General features: G+C 49.0%; 9 protein-coding genes across 9 annotated transcripts; 7 read left to right on the forward strand and 2 right to left on the reverse strand.

The window, feature by feature from the left end:
• Positions 1-218: 218 nt before the first annotated feature.
• Positions 219-1,579, forward strand: BO83DRAFT_433611 (amidohydrolase family protein; the record flags this gene model as incomplete). Its single annotated transcript, XM_025535702.1, has 3 exons — positions 219-270; positions 347-1,117; positions 1,187-1,579. The coding sequence occupies 3 exons, from the start codon at positions 219-221 to the stop codon at positions 1,318-1,320; spliced, it is 957 nt and encodes a 318-aa protein (XP_025392556.1). The 3' UTR covers positions 1,321-1,579.
• Positions 1,580-3,424: 1,845 nt separating this feature from the next.
• On the forward strand, positions 3,425-5,208 carry BO83DRAFT_449330 (MDR family MFS transporter; the record flags this gene model as incomplete). The annotated part of the gene is made up of 2 exons (XM_025536742.1): positions 3,425-3,634; positions 3,700-5,208. The coding sequence occupies 2 exons, from the start codon at positions 3,425-3,427 to the stop codon at positions 5,200-5,202; spliced, it is 1,713 nt and encodes a 570-aa protein (XP_025392557.1). The 3' UTR covers positions 5,203-5,208.
• Positions 5,209-7,092: 1,884 nt separating this feature from the next.
• Positions 7,093-8,419, forward strand: BO83DRAFT_303121 (Zn(II)2Cys6 transcription factor domain-containing protein; the record flags this gene model as incomplete). Its single annotated transcript, XM_025527178.1, has 3 exons — positions 7,093-7,194; positions 7,258-7,284; positions 7,334-8,419. 3 exons carry the CDS (start codon positions 7,093-7,095, stop codon positions 8,417-8,419), a joined length of 1,215 nt encoding a protein of 404 aa, XP_025392558.1.
• Positions 8,420-8,455: 36 nt separating this feature from the next.
• Positions 8,456-9,144, reverse strand: BO83DRAFT_413526 (uncharacterized protein). Its single transcript, XM_025534492.1, has 2 exons — positions 8,712-9,144; positions 8,456-8,643 (listed from the first exon to the last, which is right to left on the reverse strand). The coding sequence occupies exon 1, from the start codon at positions 9,088-9,090 to the stop codon at positions 8,761-8,763; it is 330 nt and encodes a 109-aa protein (XP_025392559.1). The 5' UTR covers positions 9,091-9,144; the 3' UTR covers positions 8,456-8,643; positions 8,712-8,760.
• An 832-nt stretch (positions 9,145-9,976) lies between these two features.
• On the forward strand, positions 9,977-10,886 carry BO83DRAFT_433614 (uncharacterized protein). Its single transcript, XM_025535703.1, has 2 exons — positions 9,977-10,069; positions 10,136-10,886. The coding sequence occupies exons 1-2, from the start codon at positions 10,050-10,052 to the stop codon at positions 10,845-10,847; spliced, it is 732 nt and encodes a 243-aa protein (XP_025392560.1). The 5' UTR covers positions 9,977-10,049; the 3' UTR covers positions 10,848-10,886.
• On the reverse strand, positions 10,867-12,402 carry BO83DRAFT_433615 (methionine aminopeptidase). Its single transcript, XM_025535704.1, has 5 exons — positions 12,146-12,402; positions 12,063-12,093; positions 11,692-12,011; positions 11,077-11,623; positions 10,867-11,021 (listed from the first exon to the last, which is right to left on the reverse strand). The coding sequence occupies exons 1-5, from the start codon at positions 12,287-12,289 to the stop codon at positions 10,921-10,923; spliced, it is 1,143 nt and encodes a 380-aa protein (XP_025392561.1). The 5' UTR covers positions 12,290-12,402; the 3' UTR covers positions 10,867-10,920.
• Positions 12,403-12,954: 552 nt separating this feature from the next.
• BO83DRAFT_374401 (putative methionine aminopeptidase, type II) lies at positions 12,955-14,981 on the forward strand. The gene is made up of 7 exons (XM_025530190.1): positions 12,955-13,049; positions 13,106-13,267; positions 13,331-13,935; positions 13,988-14,251; positions 14,300-14,461; positions 14,514-14,600; positions 14,650-14,981. Exons 1-7 carry the CDS (start codon positions 13,007-13,009, stop codon positions 14,704-14,706), a joined length of 1,380 nt encoding a protein of 459 aa, XP_025392562.1. The 5' UTR covers positions 12,955-13,006; the 3' UTR covers positions 14,707-14,981.
• A 597-nt stretch (positions 14,982-15,578) lies between these two features.
• Positions 15,579-18,615, forward strand: BO83DRAFT_413530 (uncharacterized protein; the record flags this gene model as incomplete). Its single annotated transcript, XM_025534493.1, has 4 exons — positions 15,579-16,195; positions 16,257-16,591; positions 16,828-17,276; positions 17,340-18,615. Exons 1-4 carry the CDS (start codon positions 15,751-15,753, stop codon positions 18,613-18,615), a joined length of 2,505 nt encoding a protein of 834 aa, XP_025392563.1. The 5' UTR covers positions 15,579-15,750.
• A 1,659-nt stretch (positions 18,616-20,274) lies between these two features.
• On the forward strand, positions 20,275-21,616 carry BO83DRAFT_374403 (uncharacterized protein). Its single transcript, XM_025530191.1, has 4 exons — positions 20,275-20,384; positions 20,474-20,669; positions 20,733-21,034; positions 21,088-21,616. The coding sequence occupies exons 2-4, from the start codon at positions 20,532-20,534 to the stop codon at positions 21,359-21,361; spliced, it is 714 nt and encodes a 237-aa protein (XP_025392564.1). The 5' UTR covers positions 20,275-20,384; positions 20,474-20,531; the 3' UTR covers positions 21,362-21,616.
• The last annotated feature ends 282 nt before the right edge of the window (positions 21,617-21,898 follow it).

Below are 21,898 nucleotides of genomic sequence, written 5' to 3' on the forward strand. Positions count from 1 at the left end.
GAAACAACGAGTAGTTCTGGCCGAGTCCAACAGTTGGCCGGATATCTCGGCAACCATGGTAAACCTTCTGCTCGGGATGCACCCGAGACGTGACGCAGTGGCCGAATTTAGATGTAGTTACCGTATATAAACCTTTGATTTTCTGTCAATTATTCTCATCTTCTCATCCTGTCAGTACAAAAAGTACACTTTCTGAACCTCGCTTGTCCTGAAGAACAATGTTCAAGATCGATACCCATCATCACTTTGTGCCGCAGTTCTATGCCGAAGGTACGCCTAACCCACGTTCGCTCAGACTATATAAGATTCTACATCCATACTGACCCAACTGTTTTCATGTACGTAGCGGTCGAAAATGCAGGAGGTGACCCCTCCGGCTGGCCAACTCCGAAATGGAGCGCTGAAGCATCACTGGCGTCTATGAATAAGAATGGCACGCGGAAAGCGGTCTTGTCTTTAACAGCCCCTGGAGCTGTCATCGCCCCAAACGACAACAGCCGTCGCACCTTAGCCCGACAGGTAAACGAACATGCGGCCCAATTGAGGGACGAGCAACCAGAGAGGTTCGGATTCTTCGCGGCATTGCCATGTCTGCTAGACACCGAAGGCACACTCGAAGAAATTCGTTACAGTCTAGACGTACTCAAGGCTGAAGGCGTAACCCTATTTACTAGATACGGCACCGGAAATCACTATCTAGGTCATCCGGTCTTCCGCCCCATCTGGGAGGAGCTCAACCGTCGCAAAGCCGTTGTGTTCATCCACCCTACCCACCCGGCTGATACCAACCGTGTTAACCCTCAGCTACCTCAACCAGCCATTGATTATCCCCATGAGACCACTCGCACTGCTGTGGACCTTCTTACTACAGGAACAAAGGCGGCCTTCCCTGACTGCAAAGTCATCCTTTCTCACGCCGGTGGCACTCTCCCGTACCTGATCTCCCGCTTGACTACCGTCACCAAATTTCCAGAGGCGGAGTACAAACCCTTTGGTCGCGGCCCAGAGGAGATGGTGGAAGACTTCAAGTCATTCTATTTTGATTTGGCTCTGTCCAGCGCACCAGCTGTGCTGACTCTTCTACTGAGCCTTGTGCCTCATGATCACATTATATATGGTAAGGGAACTTCCCTTTCCTTGAAGACCCACTAGATGCAGAATTGTGTTCCGATGCTGACAGCTGCAGGCTCTGATTTTCCTTACGCGAATAGCAACAAGATTGCTGGGTTCAAGGAGGCTCTGGACGAGTACCCTCTGGATCAAGATTTGAGGAACCGAATTTACTATGCAAATGCTCAGAAACTTCTCGCTCGTCACTGAGCAGATACAGTGACTCAGTTACTGGGATTCGCGAAATGCGAGAAAGCCTTGTATATATCCTTACATTCATTATAGTACATAAAATACTAACAAAAACCCATCGCCTCCATGTAAATTCAGCAGCACATCCTTGTTTGGTGGCTTAAAAAGTGACGAAATGACCAAGCGACACACTTGTAGAGGAATTGAATGTATCCCAAGCTGCACCTTCAGAGGCACATAGCCTGATTATGATTTTTCTCTATTCAGTTAGGAGTTTCCATCAGTACCAGTGCATTCTTTCGCACACCTTGGCTAAATCGACAAACAGTCACCTTACAACAACATCTGGGCTGTCTCAGACCAGTATTCCTAGAAAGTAATTATTAGTGTCAGGCATTACCGCTAAAACTTTTCATAACGTGATACCGGAGCGACATAAGGTCAAAAAGTACCAAGTAGACCACAGCCATGAAAAAGAACAAGAAGAGTCTTAATTCAAGACCCATCTGGCTTCAGAGGCTTGGTTCTCTGCTGGGAGACTTAGTCCTTTTGTGTACGAGAGTCTGATCTTAACCAGTGACTGACCTTGAAGTTCAGTCAGACCAGGCGGGAAAGTTCTTATGTGAAGCATGGCTGGGGTCGCATGAGATTATGGTCTATTTAAAAAGAGGCCAATGTTGCCCTCAGCGCCACCTAATTATGTGACAGGGATCCTTTCCAATTGGGTTAGTGTTACATAGAGCCTTACAGGTAGAAGCTACAGGGATCGTGGGTCTTCCACCTTCAACCAGCGCTCATACACCATTGCTCGTAAGCTCTTATCCAATCTCATGTATCTTAGCTGTACCCAAAAGTGCGTATCTGCTTGCATTAGATGAGCTACATGCTATTTACATAGATTTAGGTGACCTTAGATCTTATCCAATACAGAAAAAACTAGGCGAGTCGTGTTTCGAATGCAACTGGACACTTTTCCCCCACGAAGTTACCCGCCTCTTTTAGCATGTCTAAGTTCGCTGTCATTCGGTTGATATAACTTAGGCGACTATTGAAATATTGTGTTGACGTTTTCGTGGGTCTACAAGGCCATAGACTGGAATCAGATGCAGAACCTCCTAGCTCGATCAAGAACAGTACTCTTCTTCCTCATTTGGATTATTCACCACTCTTAACGATAGGCGCATCAAAAGCACCTCAGTAGCAGCTCTCGGAATGGATTATCCTGGCTCTTCATGCATGTATTAATTCTGAGTATTATGCAAATCATCCATGGATTTATCCGATGAGCTGTGCCGCATATCCGGATTCTCCACGGAACCTTCCGGCGGTATAGCCAGGAGCTTCGGGTACGTCCCGGGTGCTTGGACATTCCTCAAGTTAGATTGTACGTACGATATCTTAAGAACCCCATAACATCATATGTATTCTAGTACTGTTGCATGACAGGAGTTATGGTCAAGGTTAGTTGCATAAGAAACTTTTGACCGGTCGCATCGGCCCTTGGGGTCAATAAGTTCCATACCCAACTTCGCGTTGTCCCTAGTTCTATGAAAACCATTGTCAGAGAGTAGAAAACTCAGAAACGAAACTCGAATGTGATGTTTAATATCTGATGCTTTAGATGCCGCCAGCTACTTCGGAGTCCTATTCACGGGCGATCAGGACGAGACGAGTCGGCTTCCAGCGATAGGAAAGACTACCACCAAGGCATCCGCACCTGGAGTGCTTCTCACCGGGCCATCAGGGGCTTAATCGACACTATTGCATAATCTGAAACAGGCCAATAAAGGATACTTCGATGTTGCCGGTTCCTGGAACATTTTATGGAAGACCGCGTATGTTGTGTCTGAATAACCACATCACGCATCGTATGGATCCTTGTAGAGGAACACAAAGCACCACTAAAAGCAACCTTTATGGTTTGTTTTCTGTATTTCCAACCTCGGTCTCATCACTCTCCGGACGCAACACAAATAAAGCACAAAAACATCCTACAATGCTCGTAGCACTGCTGTGAGACCCCAGCTTCTATTAGAGCATCCAATTCACTTTTCCTCCCCTCAACTGCTCATCTGTGACCTTGTGTTCACCTCTCACCTTCAATATCAGCCAGCCAGTTCCGATGTCTGGTCTATCACCTATTCAAAATAGCAGTGGAGCAGTATGTGAGAAGGAGACTGTTGTGGAAGAAGTCTTGTCTGGCTCTACCTCATCTAGTGGTATAGATGTGCCACAGCATATAGAAACAGTCGGCTCACCGACATATCCCCCACTTGCCAAAACCATTCTCGTCGCCCTCGCTTTGTATATTGCTGTATTTCTCGTCTCTCTGGTAAGTTATGGAAAGTTACTTTCCGAATCCCCTTAATGACTGACACTATATCCGGGCATGTGCAGGACCGTCTGATTGTGGCTACGGCAACTCCGAAGATCACTGATCATTTTCATAGTATTGGCGACATTGGCTGGTATGGAAGCTCGTATATGTTAGCAGCGTCTGCATCCCAGCTTACATACGGTCGCATCTACACTTTCTATGCGATTAAATGGGTTTTCCTCCTCTCCATCTTCATTTTCGAGGTCGGCTCCGCTATCTGCGGTGCTGCACCCTCCTCCTTCATACTCATCCTCGGCCGCGCGATAGCAGGCCTCGGAACAGCAGGCATATACTCAGGGGCTGTTATTATCATCGCTCTTACTGTACCCCTCCGCTTGCGACCGGTGTTTCAAGGAGCCGTTGGTGCTATTATCGGCATATCATCAGTGTTGGGACCGATTCTCGGTGGAGTGTTCACCACAGAGGTCAGCTGGAGATGGTGCTTCTACATCAACTTGCCTCTGGGAGGGCTTGCGGTGGTCGCCATATTCTTTCTGCTAGACGTTCCTCCACCTGAGAAGGGGGGCTGGAGCCTTAGAGAAAAGTTCAATCAGCTCGACCCCATTGGAAACCTGTTAATGGCCCCTGCTGTGACCTGCCTCCTTCTCGCACTCCAATGGGGCGGTACTACGTACGACTGGAGCAACTGGCGCATTATCTTTCTCTTCGTTATGTTCGGGACATTATTCGGCATCTTCGCATTTGCAGAGTACCGTCTCGGAGAGAAAGCAATGGTCCCCCCTCGCATCTTCAAGCAACGTTCAGTCCTTGCAGGAATTGTGTTCACCATGTGTACTAGTGCAAGCACTATGGTCATGCTTTACTACCTTCCGATCTGGTTCCAAGCCATCAAGAACGTCGATGCCGAAAAATCGGGCATTATGAATCTACCTCTAGTTCTCGCTATGGTTGTGGGCTCCATTGGTTCTGGCTTCCTCGTCAGCCTTCTGGGTTACTACAACCCCTTCATGTTTGCAGGCGGTATTTTCATGTCTATTGGAGCTGGATTACTCAGTACATTTCAACCGGACACCGACCACCCCAAATGGATTGGGTATCAAGTTATCTTCGGTTTTGGCCTAGGTCTTGGTGTTCAACAAGCGAATGTCGCTGTGCAGACGTGCCTAGATCCTGTCGACATTCCGGTCGGTGCATCGCTTCTTATGTTTTCGCAACAGTTAAATGGGGCAGTGTTTCTAGCGGTTGCGCAGAACCTTTTCACAAACTTCCTTACAGCAAACTTGGATGATATCGAGGGCATCTATGCAACATGGGTCATTGCAAGTGGTGCGACTACCATACGAGAATTGGTGCCACCTGCAAAGCTGCCAGTGGTTCTTAAAGCGTACAGCGACGCCATCATGAAGACATTCGTCCTGGCGTTAGCCATGTCCTGTTTGGCCCTGTTCCCGACACTTGCTATGGAGTGGAAGAATGTAAAAAGGGTAGCTAAAGGTATTGAGAATGGTGATGATGCATCAGGAAGTAGCGATAGCAAGAGGCAGCCATCGGAGGCATGCTGAGTGACACCTAGAAGAATTTGGAGAAAACAAGAGAGCTTCTTACCAATATCGAACGTGATACGCATCGATCAGCTAGGGTTTTGGTCTAAGATGATATCTACATAGAAGTGCCCGTCTAAGGAGACATCAGCTCACCTAGCTATTCATGCTAAAAATACAGTGTCAAATTAGAAGCTTTTACCATCACTCTATGATAAGCAAGCACTATTTGAATACTTTATTCACAAGGTGTGATCAGTAAGATCTAAAGCATAGTCACTGCAATCAATCAACACCTAAGTAATAGCTTCTGATCACGCGTAACATTGATATGGGTCAGGTGATAGTCGCGCTGTTTGCTTGCCTGTGCTACAACATACCTTCAGCGTAACCCCTCTCCCATGTCAACTGTCGCGCGCAGAACGCTTCAAAGTGACGACAATAACAATCAATGTGCCCACATTCTCTAACTCCAGAACTAATCGTCCTCACCTTTCTTGGGTGGAGAGCGACCTGAGTGTAAATGACTTAGTTTCTCGGGCAAAATACTAAGCGCTGTCAGTTACCGACTGAGAACCGGAGATTAATGTTGGCTGGGAGTGTGACCCTTGTGTATCTTGCAAGAGTTGATTCATTCGACGACGCTGATAGGTTCTGAATTACAGCATACCCATACCATCCCGACCGCCTGTACAGTGGAAATTTGAACGATGATTTGAATAACTCTCCAACACACCTAACACCGGTCTAGGGAGTGAGGAGTCATTTCGAACCAATGTTGAGCGCGCAAGAATGTGCGGGGGATGCTTGGGTTGGTCCGGGAATCCTAGGCTATAGCAGCAACTCTCGTCCTACTGGTCCAATGAAGAAAACACCGGATTTGATCATCCAGAGCCCATCAAGATGGGTGGCGATAGAAACCCCGCTTCAGGTTTGGGAGTGCATCCAATTCAGGAGGAAACGAAGTGTTGGGGTTGAATTCCAATAGGGGTCCCCATTACGCGCGCTTAGTGCGATGTATCCCACAATCACAGGTGTGATGGTTCTTGGAAGAGCGGAGACATATCCATGATTCAAAGGCGCATTCAGCCTACTCCGCCCACTGATACCGTCTGGGTCAGCCGATGGCCACACATTCATGTCACCATTGTGAGATTAGCGTCTATTCTCGCTCTCATTCACTTGACCAACTCAGCCGCCAGCAGGCTTGGGTAGACAAAAAGCGAAGCATAAGCGCCGTCCGGCAGGCTCTCGTTAAATTCAGCGTGGTGTGTGGAATGGATACAGTGCATTAGCTTCCGGGCCGCATCCAAACGCAACCTAGCGGAATTTGCAGAGCCTAATTGATGAAAAAGGATCTTCGGACGGCTGAGCCAAGAGTTGCTATGTGATACCCCGCTCCTCCGATCGAGGGAATGTGATGCCGTCAATGTAGCGAGATAACGCAAGTGGGCGTAACGCCTTAACTTCCCAATCAGCTGCTACAGGGATCGGGGCGGCTAACCTGAGTCATTATGCGTAAGGCCATCAATCAGAATGGGCCAATATATCAACGGTGTTCCGAAGGTCGACCTTAGCTGCAGTAGCGGCTTCTACTTCTTAGCGGTTAGCTTAGCGGGAGACACCAAGCAGTATGCGGCACAGTGAACTCGCAGGCGGGAAACAAGGCGCGATATCATCCCCAGGACAAGTTGTTCTTCTAGACCCACCCTACTTGGTATCATCTGGCGGCATGAGAGAGCATCTATACTATTGCGTTCTTGATGACATTTAAGGGGAGATGGCTCCGCCCTTCATCGACAATATCTCAAGAGTTCAGTTCTGGATGAGAATCTTTTCTATTTCGAAACACAAAATCTACAGCCATCTTTGAACCAGTGTTTTAAAAATATTTGAAAGGGAATTCACGTAATGTTCGGTGCATTTCGCTGCAACAACAGTACGTCTAAGAATCTGGAGTTCATTGATTTATCGAGAAAGGTCGGCATGGATTCTCGCAATTCTGCTGTACTGGTAGGTGATCTATCCATAATCGTCTGGGTGACATAGATTGGCGATGCTGACATTGGTGATCAGGCATGTGAACCGTGCCGGGCTCAAAAGGTCAGTCAGATAGCGATCAAACCTCAGATAGGGACTAATACTTGTAAAGCTCAAATGCAATGGTGATCTGTATGGCTGCGAAAGATGCCAAGAATCATCCACGGATTGCACGTACCGCACCCCTACGCCCGCATCCTCCACGCCGTTAAGCTTGAAACATCCCGCCTCAGATCTCCCGGCACTTCCCTTGAAGCGGCGGCGGACCAATGGTGTCGGAGCACTGCGTATACATTGCCCGTCGCCAGCTGGACCAACCCCCAGAATACAGTCACCACTCGTACGGCCCGAGCCCGTCTTGGTCAATTCCTACCAAGACTGGGGTCAATTTTGTAACATGAACACGACGGACCACCCAGGGCTGAACCTAACCCTAGAAGATAATTTGCCCTGTTACCCAACGGCGCCTTTGATCTCAGAGGCACATCTGAAACCCTCACATCTGGTGTCGCCAGCTACATCGTATTCGAGTGAAGTCGGTCCCAGCGTCTTTGTTCGGAATCCTCATACCCCTGTCACATCACAGGACCCATCTAAGAATCAGGGCCAGAGTTGCAAGTGTATCCAGTCCCTTGCCGACACGCTGGAGAGGGTTGGAGGCGACAACGACCAAAGGAGTAATATCGACCACAGTGAGCGTCTCGATTACTTACTGACGTCTTTGCACACCGGTGTCGATGCATGTACTCGGGTGCTCGACTGCGGCAGCTGTGACATCTGTGCCACAAACTCGATGATCTTCATGGCTTTGATCCAGCAGCTTGCCATAAGGTCGAGAGACCTCTGCGATCTACTACTATCGCTCCAGGACAAGCCACAGAGGACCTTGCCAGACGACCCAGCAGATCTCCAACCCGAAGCTAGCGTCTTTATAGGACGGTATCAAATTCAAATTGAGGCTGTATGTCGGGAGCTCGTCCACACCTTGGCCAACATTCATTTCAGAGATCTCCGCCGCTTACTAGCTCGTCTGCCTGACCTGATTGGAACGAAGCCAAGGGCGAATAAGATGCTTACTGAGGCCACTGAAACTTCTGAGAAGGCTTTTCACATTCTTGAAGGGATTCTAGTCAAGCGTGCTGCTGAGAAGGCGAAGAATCACGAGTTATACGGCTTGATTACGCAGAGGGATCCTTAAGGGATTACTTGTTACTTCTATGAAAGGTGAGCTAACATCATCCGTTTGACTGTGCATAACATTCTTCTAACGACCCGTTTTCATGTTTAGATCATCCCGTTTCTTCTCCAGTCACCAACTCCGCTTGGCTTGGCTACCGCCAGTTTCAAGTTCTTCCTGGCAAACACTATGGGACAGATTGCGCATTCTCGGAGTTTGGGAGTTCGTCGGGTAACAAAGTTGGACTGAGCGTTTTGATTGTTAATACAAGCCTTGTTCATAGCCATTTTTTCAACGAAATCAAGTAACTTACATTCTGCTTTATGCATTGTACATGAAGAAACGCATCCGACAAACCGTCCCTACTCCTGAGTTGGCTTGTTCGGGGCACCCTTAACCGGAATTCTGATCGAGCCGTCCTCACGCTTGGCTGGGGCGCCCTTGACAGGGATCCGGATGACGCCGTCGGTTTCTTTCTCTGGGGTGCCCTTGACTGGAATCCTGCTTACACCGTCGTCCCGCTTAGCAGGAGCATCCTTCACAGGGATGCGGATGGAGCCGTCGTCACGTTCAGCCGGGGCGCCCTTGACGGGGATTCTGATAGAGCCATCCTCGGGTACCGGAAGGGGACTTGCTAGAGTGGTAGCGATGAGAAGGGCGCCTGCCTGGAGGAAGATGGCCGAGAGCTTCATGGTTAGATGTCGAGTTGGCAACGAAGGTAGTACCAAAAGAATAACAAAGACTTCCTGTGTGGGTGTAAGATAGGGAACTAAGTACGACGGAGGCTGAGCGATACCGCTTGCTTATGAATATCCCAAAGACTAATTGCTTATCCCTGTCGTCTAATAGTCCCATACCTCTACAAGCAGTAGCCATACAACCGCGCCAATTTCGGAATCTCCTCCGTAACTCCGAAAGAGCAACAGAAGGTCCAACTACATCGAACATTGCGAAGCACCTCCACTCTTCCTTCCCAAGGAGGACTTATCGCCCAGAAAGAAACAGCCTCCATAATGAGACAATTCACCCGAAGTGACTGAGGGCACCATGTTCACCGGTGCGAATAAACCAACCACGTGTCATAGATAGGATACGCACATGGACTAAAGCAAATCGCGCATATACTCGAACAGGAACGCATGCAGCCACATGAGTGGAGACACATGCATGTTTATAGGATAGGAAGGTCGATAAATGGTAAAGGGAGGCCAAATCGCGCCGAACTGGTTCGAACCCCTCATTTAATATGCTAGTCCGGTGGGGCTGTCGGGGCTGAGTGTGATAGCTTCAGTTAGGCTGATTGCGACTTCAGACGAGGTTTCGGGGATGTATGCGAATGGGATGTCACATTAGTTTGGAGTAGGAGGCGTTGGTTACTGGTTGGGAGGGTAATTGAGTGTTGTTTGGGTTGATTGGTGGATTAGGTAGGTCTGGATACAATTGGGGTTATCCGATGTTCGGAGGGTGATATCGGCCCATATTGAGGCTAGTAGTGGCATAGATTAGCTTCATATTACTTTGACGAACAAGGTCTCTTTAATTGGCGTTGTATGTGCTGTGCCGCAGTTACTTATCTTATGAGCCTTTGGAAGCACTCTGCATTCTACATCCCCTTCGTCACACCCAGAATCCTGGCGATCCATTAGCTGTCATGGGCTTCGAGTACGAACGGTAATTACTTCTCTCCCTACAATCCACACTACATACACAGAGACTAATGCACAGGAACGCACGAAGGGTAACCAACGCCCGCTCCGATCCTGAGCTGGCAACTCCCAAAGACGCAGGCGATGAAGAAGACGAGGCTCTCCTACAACCCAACACAACCAACACCAACAACAACTCGTGTCCCAAATACTACCCCTCCTATCTCATCAACCACATAAAAGCCCTCCTCCTCTCAATTCCAAAAGCTCTCCTCCTCCGAAACACCCTCATTCTTTTCCTCACCATCTGGGGCCTCGTCAGCCTCACACACACCCTCATCCTCTCCATCATTCCCACAAATACGCACCCTCCCACCCCCAAGACCTGCCACTGTGGAAACTCCACCACTGAAGCCCTCACCCTAGGGTGCAAATTCGACTCTCTAGCCGCAGCCTGGCTTCCACCACACTGCCGTGACGACGAGCTCACCGCGGAGTTCGAGCGCGCTGGGCCCAATCCCGACGGGAGCTGGACGTACTACGCAGACGATTACCATACCGTGCCCATGGCTATTGAGGAGGTTGCGGCTCTGGCGGATAATCAGTCTGCCAGAGTGCAAATGACGAGGGACTGGCATGTCGTGCATTGTTTGTTTTATTGGAGGAAGATGTTCCGCGTTAGGGACTTGGAAGGGGTGATTGTGGAGCCAAGCTTTGATCATGAGGAGCATATTAAGCATTGTATTGGGGTTGTGTTGGAGGATAGTTGGGGGACCGAGGCGAGGGTGGCGTTGGATACGTAGGTTTTGGTGGGGGAGATGGGGTGATTGTATTGTATCGCTATCTATGGGGTTCATACTATATGCTATCTGCTGGTTACCACTCTGATACTGGGTATGCAACTGGTCCGCCTGGAGAAGTTGGTAGTCTGGCAGTTAGGACCTCGACTCCGTCTTCTGTTACTAGGAGGGTATGCTCTGCGAAAGTGTCAGTACACATAGTGTTGTTTCCTTGTAGGAATAGTATCCTCACCAAACTGCGCCGTCCTCTTCCCATCCATCGTCACCGCCGTCCAATTATCCGGCCAGATCATATCCCTATACGTCCCCAGCGCCACCATCGGCTCAATCGTAAAGCACATACCCTCCTTCGCTGCTCCGACAGCCTTATTTCCAGCGTAATGCGGCACACTTGGCAAACAATGAAACACTGTGTTGATACCGTGTCCACAGAACGATCGAATCACACTGCAGTCTCTCTTCCGCGCATGCGCTTCAATCACATCCCCATAAGCCCGGAACAGCGCCCCAGGCTTGACCAGCTCGATCGCCATGTCCAGACACTCCCGGGCTGTTTCGACAACCCTGACGGAGTCGGGATCCGCTTTCGCCTTGTCCCCGACGTAGTACGTCTCGTTGAGATCGCCGTGGTACCCGCCGTGATAAAGCGTGACGTCGATGTTGAGGATGTCACCGTCCACCAGGACACGCTGGTCGGGAATACCGTGGCAGATGACTTCGTTGAGGGAGATGCAGGCGGATTTTGGGAAGAAGTTGTAGTTTAGTGGGGAGGGGTAGGACTGCATTTCTTTTGCATTAGCACCTCTGTGAGATCTTTATGGGATTGCGAGAAAGGGGAGGTGGATACATCACGCTCTATACACGCTTTGTGCACAATCTCATCAATGTAATCCGTTGTCACCCCAGGCTTGATGGCAGCTGCTGCAATGTCTAGGACTTCGCGAGCGAGTCGACACACCTTCCGCATGGCATCCTGACCTGCCTTATCTAGAACGGTGAATTTGGCTCTCCGATCGTAGAAAGATTGTGCACTTTGTGGAATGCCACCTTGCCAGTAGTCTGGATGTTGGATAGTGGAGGGGACTGTGCGACGCTCGGATAGTGGATAGACGGGTCGGAGCGAGCCGGTGAAGTTGAATGATGGAAAGGGATTGTACAGAATAGTTTCTTATATTTCTCAGTCCCAGGTTGATGATTTGGATAACGTTGATGACTTACGTTTTGCTCGGTGGATGGCTTTGTGTATTCTCTTGGCTGTTATCAGCTTTATTTATTCCATGGAAATACAGCGCAGTACTCACCCAGCTACGCTGGAAGCAATCTTGTGAGCAGAAGAAGCTTCCTCGAATCTCTAGTTTGAGACAGGTGGGACATTGCAGCGTGCTACATTCATTGTCACACCCGTCACCTAGACATCTGCGTTTTGCGACAAACTTGGAGGTCATGGTGTTTAGGTAGACGCTGCTGCGGTTGTGTGTAGCACAAAGTGCTCTTGAGTATTTTGTTTGTCTGTGTAAGTTAACAATGTTGGAGGTTGTATTGTATTCGTAGTTTTGAGGGCTTCCCCGCACGTTGTTCCTAGATATACTCCCTGCCACATTAGGTAGCCTAATGAAGACGGGCAGACTGCCCAGCAGAAGCCGACTTCGGGACACCGAAAAGACCCTAAATCTACTAGTACGAGGCGAATAAAGGTAGTACTACCACTACCAATCCTAGTGGGCAGAGAAAGTACTTTCTTGAGGTCGACTAATGTAGTGTGCTGTGCCACCTCCGACGGATGTCCGGCGCGACTAAACTCCGCTTTTGTTAGTGATTCCATTGGCTGGAAGATAAAATACAACATCCGGCTGTATAGAACAAATCCTACACCAATTTCATTATACATTTGCATTCCAGCATAAGTCCGCTTTGAGAAATAATACTCACGTGGAATATCGCTGCTAGGCCTAGGGCTCCGATCTCCCGGATTGACTGTTAATCCGAGTGTGGTCCCGTGGTTGTATTTGCGGCGAGTGGGGCGCGCTAATCCTAAAGTAGAGCGGGATGACTAGACTCAAGACAAAGAAATCAAATGTCAGCATTGTCTTGCTTCTCTTTCACCATCAGACCAGAATTCTCGTTTCACAGTTGATGTCAGTACCGCGCCTTGAAATTGCAACATGGGATCGAAAAGCCCCGAAGGCCACCAGCAGACTCCTGATGGTATGACACCTGCGAAGCTTAAAGAAGCCCCCTTCTGATCTGTCTGCGTCATATAGGCTCCAACTCCTCCGAGCCCAAGCCTGCCAATCCCAACCCCAAGCCTTCCCGCAATGGCTCCCAGTCGGCCGATTTGGATGGCGGAAATCTCGGCGATGACGATGACGATGACGGTGAAGCGAACGAAGAAGTGGAAGTGAAGACCTTCGCTGCGAATGCTGGTACGTTCAGACTCCACCCCAATCATGTTAACATCTGCATTCCTGACAACATACTACTTGTAGACAAGAAAAAGAAACGCAAGAGGTCTAAGAAGAAGACCAAAAAAGCAATCGTGCCACTCAAGCAGTCGAACCCTCCCCGTGTGCTGGTTTCGACTCTCTTTCCATCGGGATATCCCATCGGAGAATGCGTCCCTTACAAGGACGATAATGCCTCTCGCACTACGGACGAGGAATTGCGTTATAACTCACGTCTTTGGGATAAGGGATTCCTCGACGAGTACCGTCAAGCCGCCGAGATCCATCGTCAGGTTCGCCAGTACGCCCAGAATGAGCTCATCAAACCCGGCGCGAGTCTCACTACAATTGCTGAGGGCATTGAGGACGGGGTCCGCGCCTTGTCTGGCCACCAGGGACTTGAATCTGGAGACGGTTTCAAGGCGGGAATGGGGTTTCCTACTGGGTTGTGCTTGAACAATGTTGCAGCCCATTGGACGCCCAACCCGGGTGCCAAGGATGTATATTTGGACAAAGGTGATGTACTGAAAGTCGACTTCGGCGTTCATGTCAACGGCCGTATTGTCGACTCGGCTTTCACTGTGGCTTTCGACCACACGTACGACAACCTCCTGACGGCTGTGAAGGAGGCGACCAATACTGGAATCATGGTACGTTTTCCTTCCATGTACGCAATTCTAGATACAAAGCTAACTTGAACAGCATGCTGGCATTGACGCCCGAGTGAGTGAAATCGGTGCGGCGATCCAGGAAGTCATGGAAAGCTACGAGGTTGAGATTGCCGGAAAGACCCATCCTGTGAAAGCCATCCGGAATATTACCGGGCACGATATTCTTCGGTATAATATTCATGGTGGCAAACAGGTCCCGTTCATCAAGAACAACAGGCCGGACAAGATGGAGGAGGGTGAAGTCTTCGCCATTGAAACATTTGGAAGTACCGGCAGAGGCGTTCTTCACGATGATGTAGGTCTCTGTTCGTTCGATGTGTTTAACAATACTAAAGCTCCTCAGGTGGGCGTCTATGGCTACGGCAGAAATACCGATGTCTCCGGTGCAAACCTGCGTCTTTCCTCTGCCAAGAATCTTCTCAAGACTATCGACGCCAATTTTGGAAGCCTTGTCTTCTGCCGTCGGTACCTTGAGCGTCTCGGGGTGGAGAAATACCACCTTGGTGTAAGTAGATGGGGCAACTTACATGTCGAATACTTCCTGACTCATTATGCAGATGAGACATTTGATTGATAATGGCATTGTCGAACACTATGAGCCGCTTGTTGATGTGAAGGGTTCATACACGGCTCAGTTTGAACACGTAAGAGCTTCCCGCCCAATATAATCAGCCAATGCCTAACAATTTCCAGACTATCCTGCTCCGCAGTGGTGGAAAGGAAGTTATTAGTCGTGGTGATGACTACTAAGCACTTACCCTCAGTTGAAACTATATCTTTGTCGTGACTAACTCAGGTCACGGCTCGGTCTACTGTTCGGCTGACGTACATTGTACACAGTCGTTTTCTACAACTGTGCAGCCTGCTCTCCGTCACAAGGCAAACATCTATGCACTCTTCAGGATGTCGTAAAAGGATCCGAGTGTATATATTCGTTGTGGCATGTCTTTCTTTTCAGGCCTACATTGTTCTGCAATCTAGCTATTGAATCTATGTTCAGTACATCATATGAATTCTGTTATCCGGGCTTTTCTCATCAGTCGTAAACCTTCCGGATTGATTTTTACCTCCATTGCCCACGTAACACACGCCACAACTCCATGCTTGTCTAGTACTGTCTTGGGCTTACTCGAGCCATGGCTTCTTGTGACTGCATTGCGAGTGCTGGATCTAGCTATTGAGGTTGTAGTTGAGTGGGCTTTACCTCAAGCTGTACTATACGGGGAGTCATACACCAAGGACTGTTTGTCGGATCCAGAATATTGGCAGTTCAATCCATGATGTTATCTTCACACTGCAGTGATGCGGCATGCAGGTGTCATGCCGGAAGTCAACGCCGCGGGACAGACCATTGAAATCCGGTCTGGGGAAAGACAGACATCATCAGAAATATATGAGCATATCTAACGAACGACTCCTCTTTGCTGGACATTATTGGAATGTAGCTGATACAAGTGTAGTTACTGTAGGCCAATGGGGATCCCAAGTACTATCCTGCCATGGTGGTGCAAAATCACACCCGTTTGCTGATTCCCCCAGAGCGGTTGGTATGCGATAAAAGCAACAAGGCTCACTAGCCTTTTACCACTGCCTCAAAGGACAATTTCTTCGCCTATATGTCGGGAAAACTGTGAAACTAGGAAGCGTAAATGAAAGGCTTAATGATGCCGAAAGAGTACTATCAGAAGACGACTGGCAAATTAGCGCCAGCCTTGCTACCCCGCGCCAGCTGTTCAACACCACATCGCACCTTCCTCTATCATTGATACCGTACGTGAGGTAAAGAGCCCAAACATGTCATCCGAAAAGCCTAACCTTCAAGAAGAGCATATCGCACGGGTTGTCTGGGCAGCGCATATTCTCGCCTATCTTACTGAAGGAAGAAGCCATGCGCAGGTCGAGAAGGTCGTAGATGACGTTGCCAGTGATACAGACAGTGAAATTGAGACTGAAGTGGCAGTCGACGACACGGACACTGCAACAGCAAAAGCTGTACCTCTATCTGCGTCGAGAGAGTCTGTTTTGCGAAAGTTTCTGGACTGCATTTGCCAGCTGCTGTCGCCGTCCAAGGGGTGGGAAGGGGTTACTGCAGCTTCAATGCGCGAAAGCAGCGGCGGTGTTTCTGTGGACGTTGCACGGAATGATGGATTCGGTTCGGATTGCGGTAGCTTTGATCCTGCAACACTCGAGTACTGTCGGATGCTGGAAGAGTATTTGACCTCTTGTGTCAGTACTGAAGGTATGCACGTGGGGAGGGATATAGTTTGATGCAGTCATAATTAACTGGATGTCTGCTGCAGTGACAAATATCCCAGCGAAATCCGTGACGGAATTTGAGGCCGCTTCGATTAAATACACCGCTAGTCGAGTTGACTACTGGATTTCCGCCTGTCGGAGAACATATGCAGATAGCCATAATGACACCGATTGGAATCCGCGGGCATGGCCTGGACGTGAGTCGGCAGCGCAAACCTGGACATCGATGGCTGATCTTTTGCTGCGCTTTGATAGCAAGAGAATGGCCGCACATATTAGAACTCTTTCGGTGCAACGGGCTTACAGCTGTGTCAGTTCACCAGAAGTGCACCACTTACTCTTAGATGCACTTGGTCCGAAAGTTGGCTCACGGCTTTGGGTGTGTTTGAGATTCGTTGCCAGGCCCTTGACGGACTGTCAGCGTTTACGGGAAATTACTCTTTGGGAGTCAGATCTCCGACATGCTCAAATTTCCCTAGTGCCTTTCGCGCCAAAGACGACACTGCAGAAGGAACACGTGGTTGATATTGCCACAGCTTGGGAGCTACTGGGTCTTGGGTTGCAGTCAAACCAGTCATCGAGTTGCTTGATCCCTATGGACATATGTTCAAACAGGCCTGTGCCAAGTCTCTCTCATTGCATGCTGAAATGCAGCTCATATGTTATCAAGAAGAGTGCCGTGGACCACGGAGAATGTTGCAATACTATGGGTGTAGCAAGAAAGCATGTCTTCTATGTGAAACGTTCCTGGCTGCGATGCACAATCCGATTGAGACCCGTGGTAGGCATGGCGTGTGTTATCCTGCCTGGGGAGTTCCGTGCTTAAGCTCGGATGCTATATATCTCGCTGCCACCGAATTAGGAAACAACCTTGTGAACCGCATCAGAGATTCATTCAACAGAACAATCCGACCGGGGGCGACAACGGCCTTACCAAAAGTCATGCAATCGGACTTTGTGTCGGACTTCTCGAAACTTACGCTGGAAGAGTGGCGACAGAGACAGAAAATTGTAGACATAGCTAGGGCGGAACAAACCACAAACTGGACAAAGCTGCAACTTATGTGAGGCGACCCTGTTGATTTTCAAGCATACGCGACTGGATAACTGACTATAACATGCTGTAGTGAGGGCAAGGGTCAAGACTTACACACCAGGACTCGCCCACGCCCAAAGTTTGAGCCCGATAACTGTTGCGTGATGTGTAATAAGGCGCCAGCCCGGCGATGCGGGCGCTGTCGCAGCACACATTATTGTTCAAAGGATTGCCAAAAAAGCGATTTTTCTTCCCACAAGTTGCTTTGCAAGAAGCTTGCTACCCTACCTGACCGTCCATCACCAGAGCACAAGCGAGCCATTTTCTTCCCAGTGCATCAGACAGAGCCTGTTCTGATTTGGATCCCTACGGAGCGTCAATATGAAGAAGATTCTAGGGTGTGGTGGACAAAAGCGCCCATACGTTCATACCTTGGTCCTGATTCACCGAGTACAGGAAGATTGCATGTGGAACACAACGACGTACGCGGACGAAATTTAGGGTCCGGTATGTTTGGATCAGCCCTGCGCAATGAAGGATACTGTGTTACCCTGCTGCATCGCGATGGATATCTAGTTGACGGTTCGCCCCCAAATAAAAGCATACTGGCTTCTGTAAGAGCCTCCGGCGCCCCACGCCCTCCCTATGCGTACAATGGCCCGATGGTTGCAATGCGGGAGGTCCACCCAGAGGATTATGCCGATATACAGCTTTCCGACTTTCGGCATCTGATGGACTACCTAATAACGTATGCAAGCACGGATGTCAGGGAATCCGTTCCGGATCTGCAGTATCGGGCTCCCACGGTTGTTCGGGGCGTGAAGATTTGCTGCGATGGGGAGATAAAACTTCATGCATCGGAGCCGTTCGTTTCAATTGACGTGAGGCGCTCAACCCGACTTCATCTCTCTTCTATCCAGGGCGATTCCAATTCGCCGATTTCCGCTCTCCTCGGCATACCGCTCATCTTCTGGAAAGACCCAGATGCTGAATATCACGTTAACCCGCCCGGCTGGGATGCAACACAGTGGGCAAGCAGCAATCAGAATGCGGCATTCATGATGATGGTAACCAACCCTTCTGATCCTTCATGGGGATGGGCTCCTCTGTATTGGAACCGCGATATTGGAAATGTGTGGGTTGTCCGTGAAGATGGGCAGGATCTGGACGTGCGTGACGTAGCGATGATGTGCCACTTCGCCAGGTTCAAGCTTCAACGATTGTTTGAAGATTCGTTGGAATCAAAAGGCACCTCCCTGCAGGATAGGAAGCGCGTTCTAAAATATATCACGCGCGAAAACATGCGAGCATTTTGGGAGGAGACTGGTGGTGATGAAGCGGTCCGTAGTCATGATCTGAGCGATTGACCTGTTGTTGCTTGGATCTCATTTTCAACAGGGTCTGGAGTGGATATAGTTTCCAGAATCAAGCATCTTATATCGAATGAATCTTGGTCACCTAGTCCTTCTCTTCAAATATGTTTTATTGACATGATTATGCATAACCCGGCTCTAACGGGTTTGTGACAGCTCAAAATCCTTATTTGTGGCAAAAATTACGGAATGACCTACCTGCCTATTGCCAAATCCTTTTTTTTCTTTTTACGAATTGGACTTGTTACAATCGGAGCCGAGATATCCAGGCGTAAAATTTCCCAAGCTGATGCTGTTGTCAGCCAACAGGCTAGAGTACCAGTAAGTTAATCTAGAGCCAAGAGTTGAAGCTCAGATATAGTAGCTCGCATTCAGGCCCTAGTGGGAATGTTGAATATTCTTCTGACTGTGCTGAACTGATTATTGTGAAGTAAAACTGGCTTTGCTCTTCCCTGTAAGAGTAATGGTTGAGCCCTTTGATGCCTCTTAGTGAATTTTAGTTAGTTGGTCCATCGCATTTTGGGTTAGGCATGTGGGTCAGTGCCATAAAATGTATCGTCCCATTGACATATTGAGTTGTTAGGCGACCTCTATCTTACTGGGGGTCATGAGGTGCTAGAAACTGGAGGGATGAGGATGATGTTAGGTGTAATCTTGTGAGCTGCTCAGCCTGTTTGAGGGAAGTCCAACGGTATTCGTATTCGTAGAGTTGATGCGCGGAGATAGAGCGCCCGGCAACTTTCGTCGGATCCTCGGTTGACGAGCTGGTGCTTGAGTACTATGGCAGTTTGCGATACGCATGACTGTATCCGCTGCCCATCACCTAGCCAGCAAAGAAAGTGTGATTTGATGAGGTCAATGTAAATGAGCTTCCCCATTTGGATGACTTCTTCACAGTCCCATGCCAATTCACGGAGAATTTGCCTGTCGGGGGTCGAGGCTGAAAAAGTGCTGCTAGTGAAATCCCAGATTGGGCAGCGATAACAGCCTCAGAGGACTCAAAAAAAAAAAGCTCCTATAGGGACGGAATATCATGTCGATTACGAGGCGGGCGTGGGGTGAGAGGGGTTAATGCAATGCGACTGACTCGGTAAGACGCCTTAAGTCGATGCGGCATTCTCCCCTCCCGAACACCTTTACTCCTCATCCTCCGTGAACCGTCTGACCACCAGGATTTGCTGCCAGACTATCAACCTCACCTTCATTCCATTATTTTTTCTCACACGGTTGAATGAATGGTCTTCCAGCAACTGTCAGTCATGGGTCGATGAGTCTGATACCAAGGTACGTCCAGTCCTAGAGGTACCAGCTATCATCGATGACCCTTTTATTCCGGGCTCAAGCCTCGCGCGGCAGGCTAGCCTTATGCCTAGAATCCTAAATGGCCATGACGGCTCCACATGCCGCCCATCATGGCTATTGTTTCTCCACAGCAGACAACGTAGGAAGGCTCTTCATAGGTGTAACTGTCGAGCCGTTAGACCAGTCTCTAACCGAGAGGCACCAGGAATTAGCTGCAGGACTTACCTTCCAGCCCACTGGCTGCTCAATCTCCAGTCGTAAAACTTGCAACCTGGTCTTGGGAGTTGGGACAGAAAACAAGTTAAATATGGGGGCCCTCTGTCGTCTTAAGCTTCTTTGTAACTTCCACAATTCCGACCGTGGGCAGACGTAGTAGAACCGAACATGTCGCGCCAAGTTGACCGGATGGCTGAGCCAGCAGATAAAAAGAAGATGCGGCTCGTTGTAGCCAGCTGCAGCAGGTAATGAGTCTCCTGTCAGCGTGAGATGCAGACAGGCATGTCCTGGTAGCAAGACGAAGATCTTTCGGACTAACGGATGTCGATAACAGAACGGGTACTCTGGGTCTTCATGAAGCCCTGGAAATGCTTGGGTATACACCATATCACATGATCGACCTGATGCTCAAGGGTAGGAAGCCTCATATCAAGGCTTTCACAGAAGGCATCCTAGCTCATAATAATCGATTCTCTGGCATCAAGAGATATGAGACGCCAGACCTTGACCGGTGGATAGGAAGTTTTGACGCATGTTGACCTAAAAATCCGCTATCTATTTCAGAGTCGGGTGCTGACTTCCAGGTGTATTAGTGCTTGATGGAAATACCAAGCTATATCGGACTCCGAGCCCTGGCCGGTTATATCGAAGACCCCGACATCAAATTTATCGTCACTGAGCGCTCGCCTGACAAATGGGTCAAGTCGTTCAACAACACAGTTGGAGAAGCGATCATGGCAGGCCACAAATTTCCACTGAACATTTTGAGGCGCTTTGACTCGGAAGTGGGTCAGTTCTTCAATCTGGCCGATGTGATGTACTGGGCATATTCTGACGGCACAAACCCCGGCCATCCGAACAACGAGGCGGCTCTTCGAAAGAACTATGTCGAATAGTGAGTATTGCTATTCGCTTTCACAATGATAACTGGCTGATTATAAGCAATAGCATCCGGGAAGTGAAGGAAACACTGCCAAAGGATAGACTTCTTGTGGTCCGACTTGAGGATGGACTGGGCTGGGAGGAGATCTGTCCGTTCTTAGACGTGCCTACTCCTGAAGAGAAGTATCCTCGGGGCAATGAGCCAGACAAGTTCCATAAGATCATTGAAGATTATTTGGAGCCAAAATTGAAGGCTGCTATGATCAATCTAGGCACATTTGTAGTCACAGTCGCCGGGATAGGTGGCTACGTGGGTTGGCGGTATTATCGCGGGCATTAGGATCATCAGCGCTCCGTTCTGGAGCGTCCTAGGAATATGAAAATGACATTTACCGTGAGATTAAGATGCTAAGATGACTGTGGGGAATAGTTAGGCTTTATAAATGTGATCTTAGCGCGATGGCGTGATTTGGCTGCAATTTGGCTCATCGATCCCCGACCGAAGGATGGGCGAGTCCTCAAATGACACCTGCCTCACGAAAGTACGATATATCGCTGTATTCGCGAGACATAAACCATGTATGAGATGTTTCTATTTATTGACAATTGCATATATACACATATTAGTCATCGAGCAAGTCCAGTAGGGTGGCAGGGTCATCCTTAGGGCAGATACGGATACCATTCAGACGCGACGCTATTGTAGTCTCTTCCACACTGCCTGAGATTGGAGAGGAACAAGTAGCATGCTATAGAAAAAAAAAATAGTTCAGTCGGATACTTCTTGAACGGCAAGGTCAATTATGTGGGACTCCAAGTGTACGGGGTAAGCTTCACGAAGGTAGAATAATAGAAGGTGGAGAGATGATTCTACTTT

Source organism: Aspergillus eucalypticola, assembly GCF_003184535.1.
Source record: "Aspergillus eucalypticola CBS 122712 chromosome Unknown BO83scaffold_2, whole genome shotgun sequence".
Lineage (NCBI taxonomy): Eukaryota > Fungi > Ascomycota > Eurotiomycetes > Eurotiales > Aspergillaceae > Aspergillus > Aspergillus eucalypticola.

What these genes read in the sequence shown, in the direction of transcription:
- BO83DRAFT_374403 (XM_025530191.1), top strand. Translation starts at nt 20,532, where the DNA reads ATGATCGACCTGATGCTCAAGGGTAGGAAGCCTCATATCAAGGCTTTC. An exon ending in GGTGGATAGGAAGTTTTGAC is followed by an intron (nt 20,670 to 20,732) that starts GCATGTTGACCT and finishes CAGGTGTATTAG; the next exon opens with TGCTTGATGGAAATACCAAG. An exon ending in CGAAAGAACTATGTCGAATA is followed by an intron (nt 21,035 to 21,087) that starts GTGAGTATTGCT and finishes TATAAGCAATAG; the next exon opens with CATCCGGGAAGTGAAGGAAA.
- BO83DRAFT_433615 (XM_025535704.1), bottom strand. Translation starts at nt 12,289, where the DNA reads ATGACCTCCAAGTTTGTCGCAAAACGCAGATGTCTAGGTGACGGGTGT. An exon ending in AGCCATCCACCGAGCAAAAC is followed by an intron (nt 12,012 to 12,062) that starts GTAAGTCATCAA and finishes GAGAAATATAAG; the next exon opens with AAACTATTCTGTACAATCCC. An exon ending in AAGCGTGTATAGAGCGTGAT is followed by an intron (nt 11,624 to 11,691) that starts GTATCCACCTCC and finishes AAAGAAATGCAG; the next exon opens with TCCTACCCCTCCCCACTAAA.
- BO83DRAFT_413526 (XM_025534492.1), bottom strand. Translation starts at nt 9,090, where the DNA reads ATGAAGCTCTCGGCCATCTTCCTCCAGGCAGGCGCCCTTCTCATCGCT.
- BO83DRAFT_433614 (XM_025535703.1), top strand. Translation starts at nt 10,050, where the DNA reads ATGGGCTTCGAGTACGAACG. An exon ending in ATGGGCTTCGAGTACGAACG is followed by an intron (nt 10,070 to 10,135) that starts GTAATTACTTCT and finishes GAACGCACGAAG; the next exon opens with GGTAACCAACGCCCGCTCCG.
- BO83DRAFT_374401 (XM_025530190.1), top strand. Translation starts at nt 13,007, where the DNA reads ATGGGATCGAAAAGCCCCGAAGGCCACCAGCAGACTCCTGATG. An exon ending in TGGAGAAATACCACCTTGGT is followed by an intron (nt 14,462 to 14,513) that starts GTAAGTAGATGG and finishes CTCATTATGCAG; the next exon opens with ATGAGACATTTGATTGATAA. An exon ending in ACACGGCTCAGTTTGAACAC is followed by an intron (nt 14,601 to 14,649) that starts GTAAGAGCTTCC and finishes AACAATTTCCAG; the next exon opens with ACTATCCTGCTCCGCAGTGG.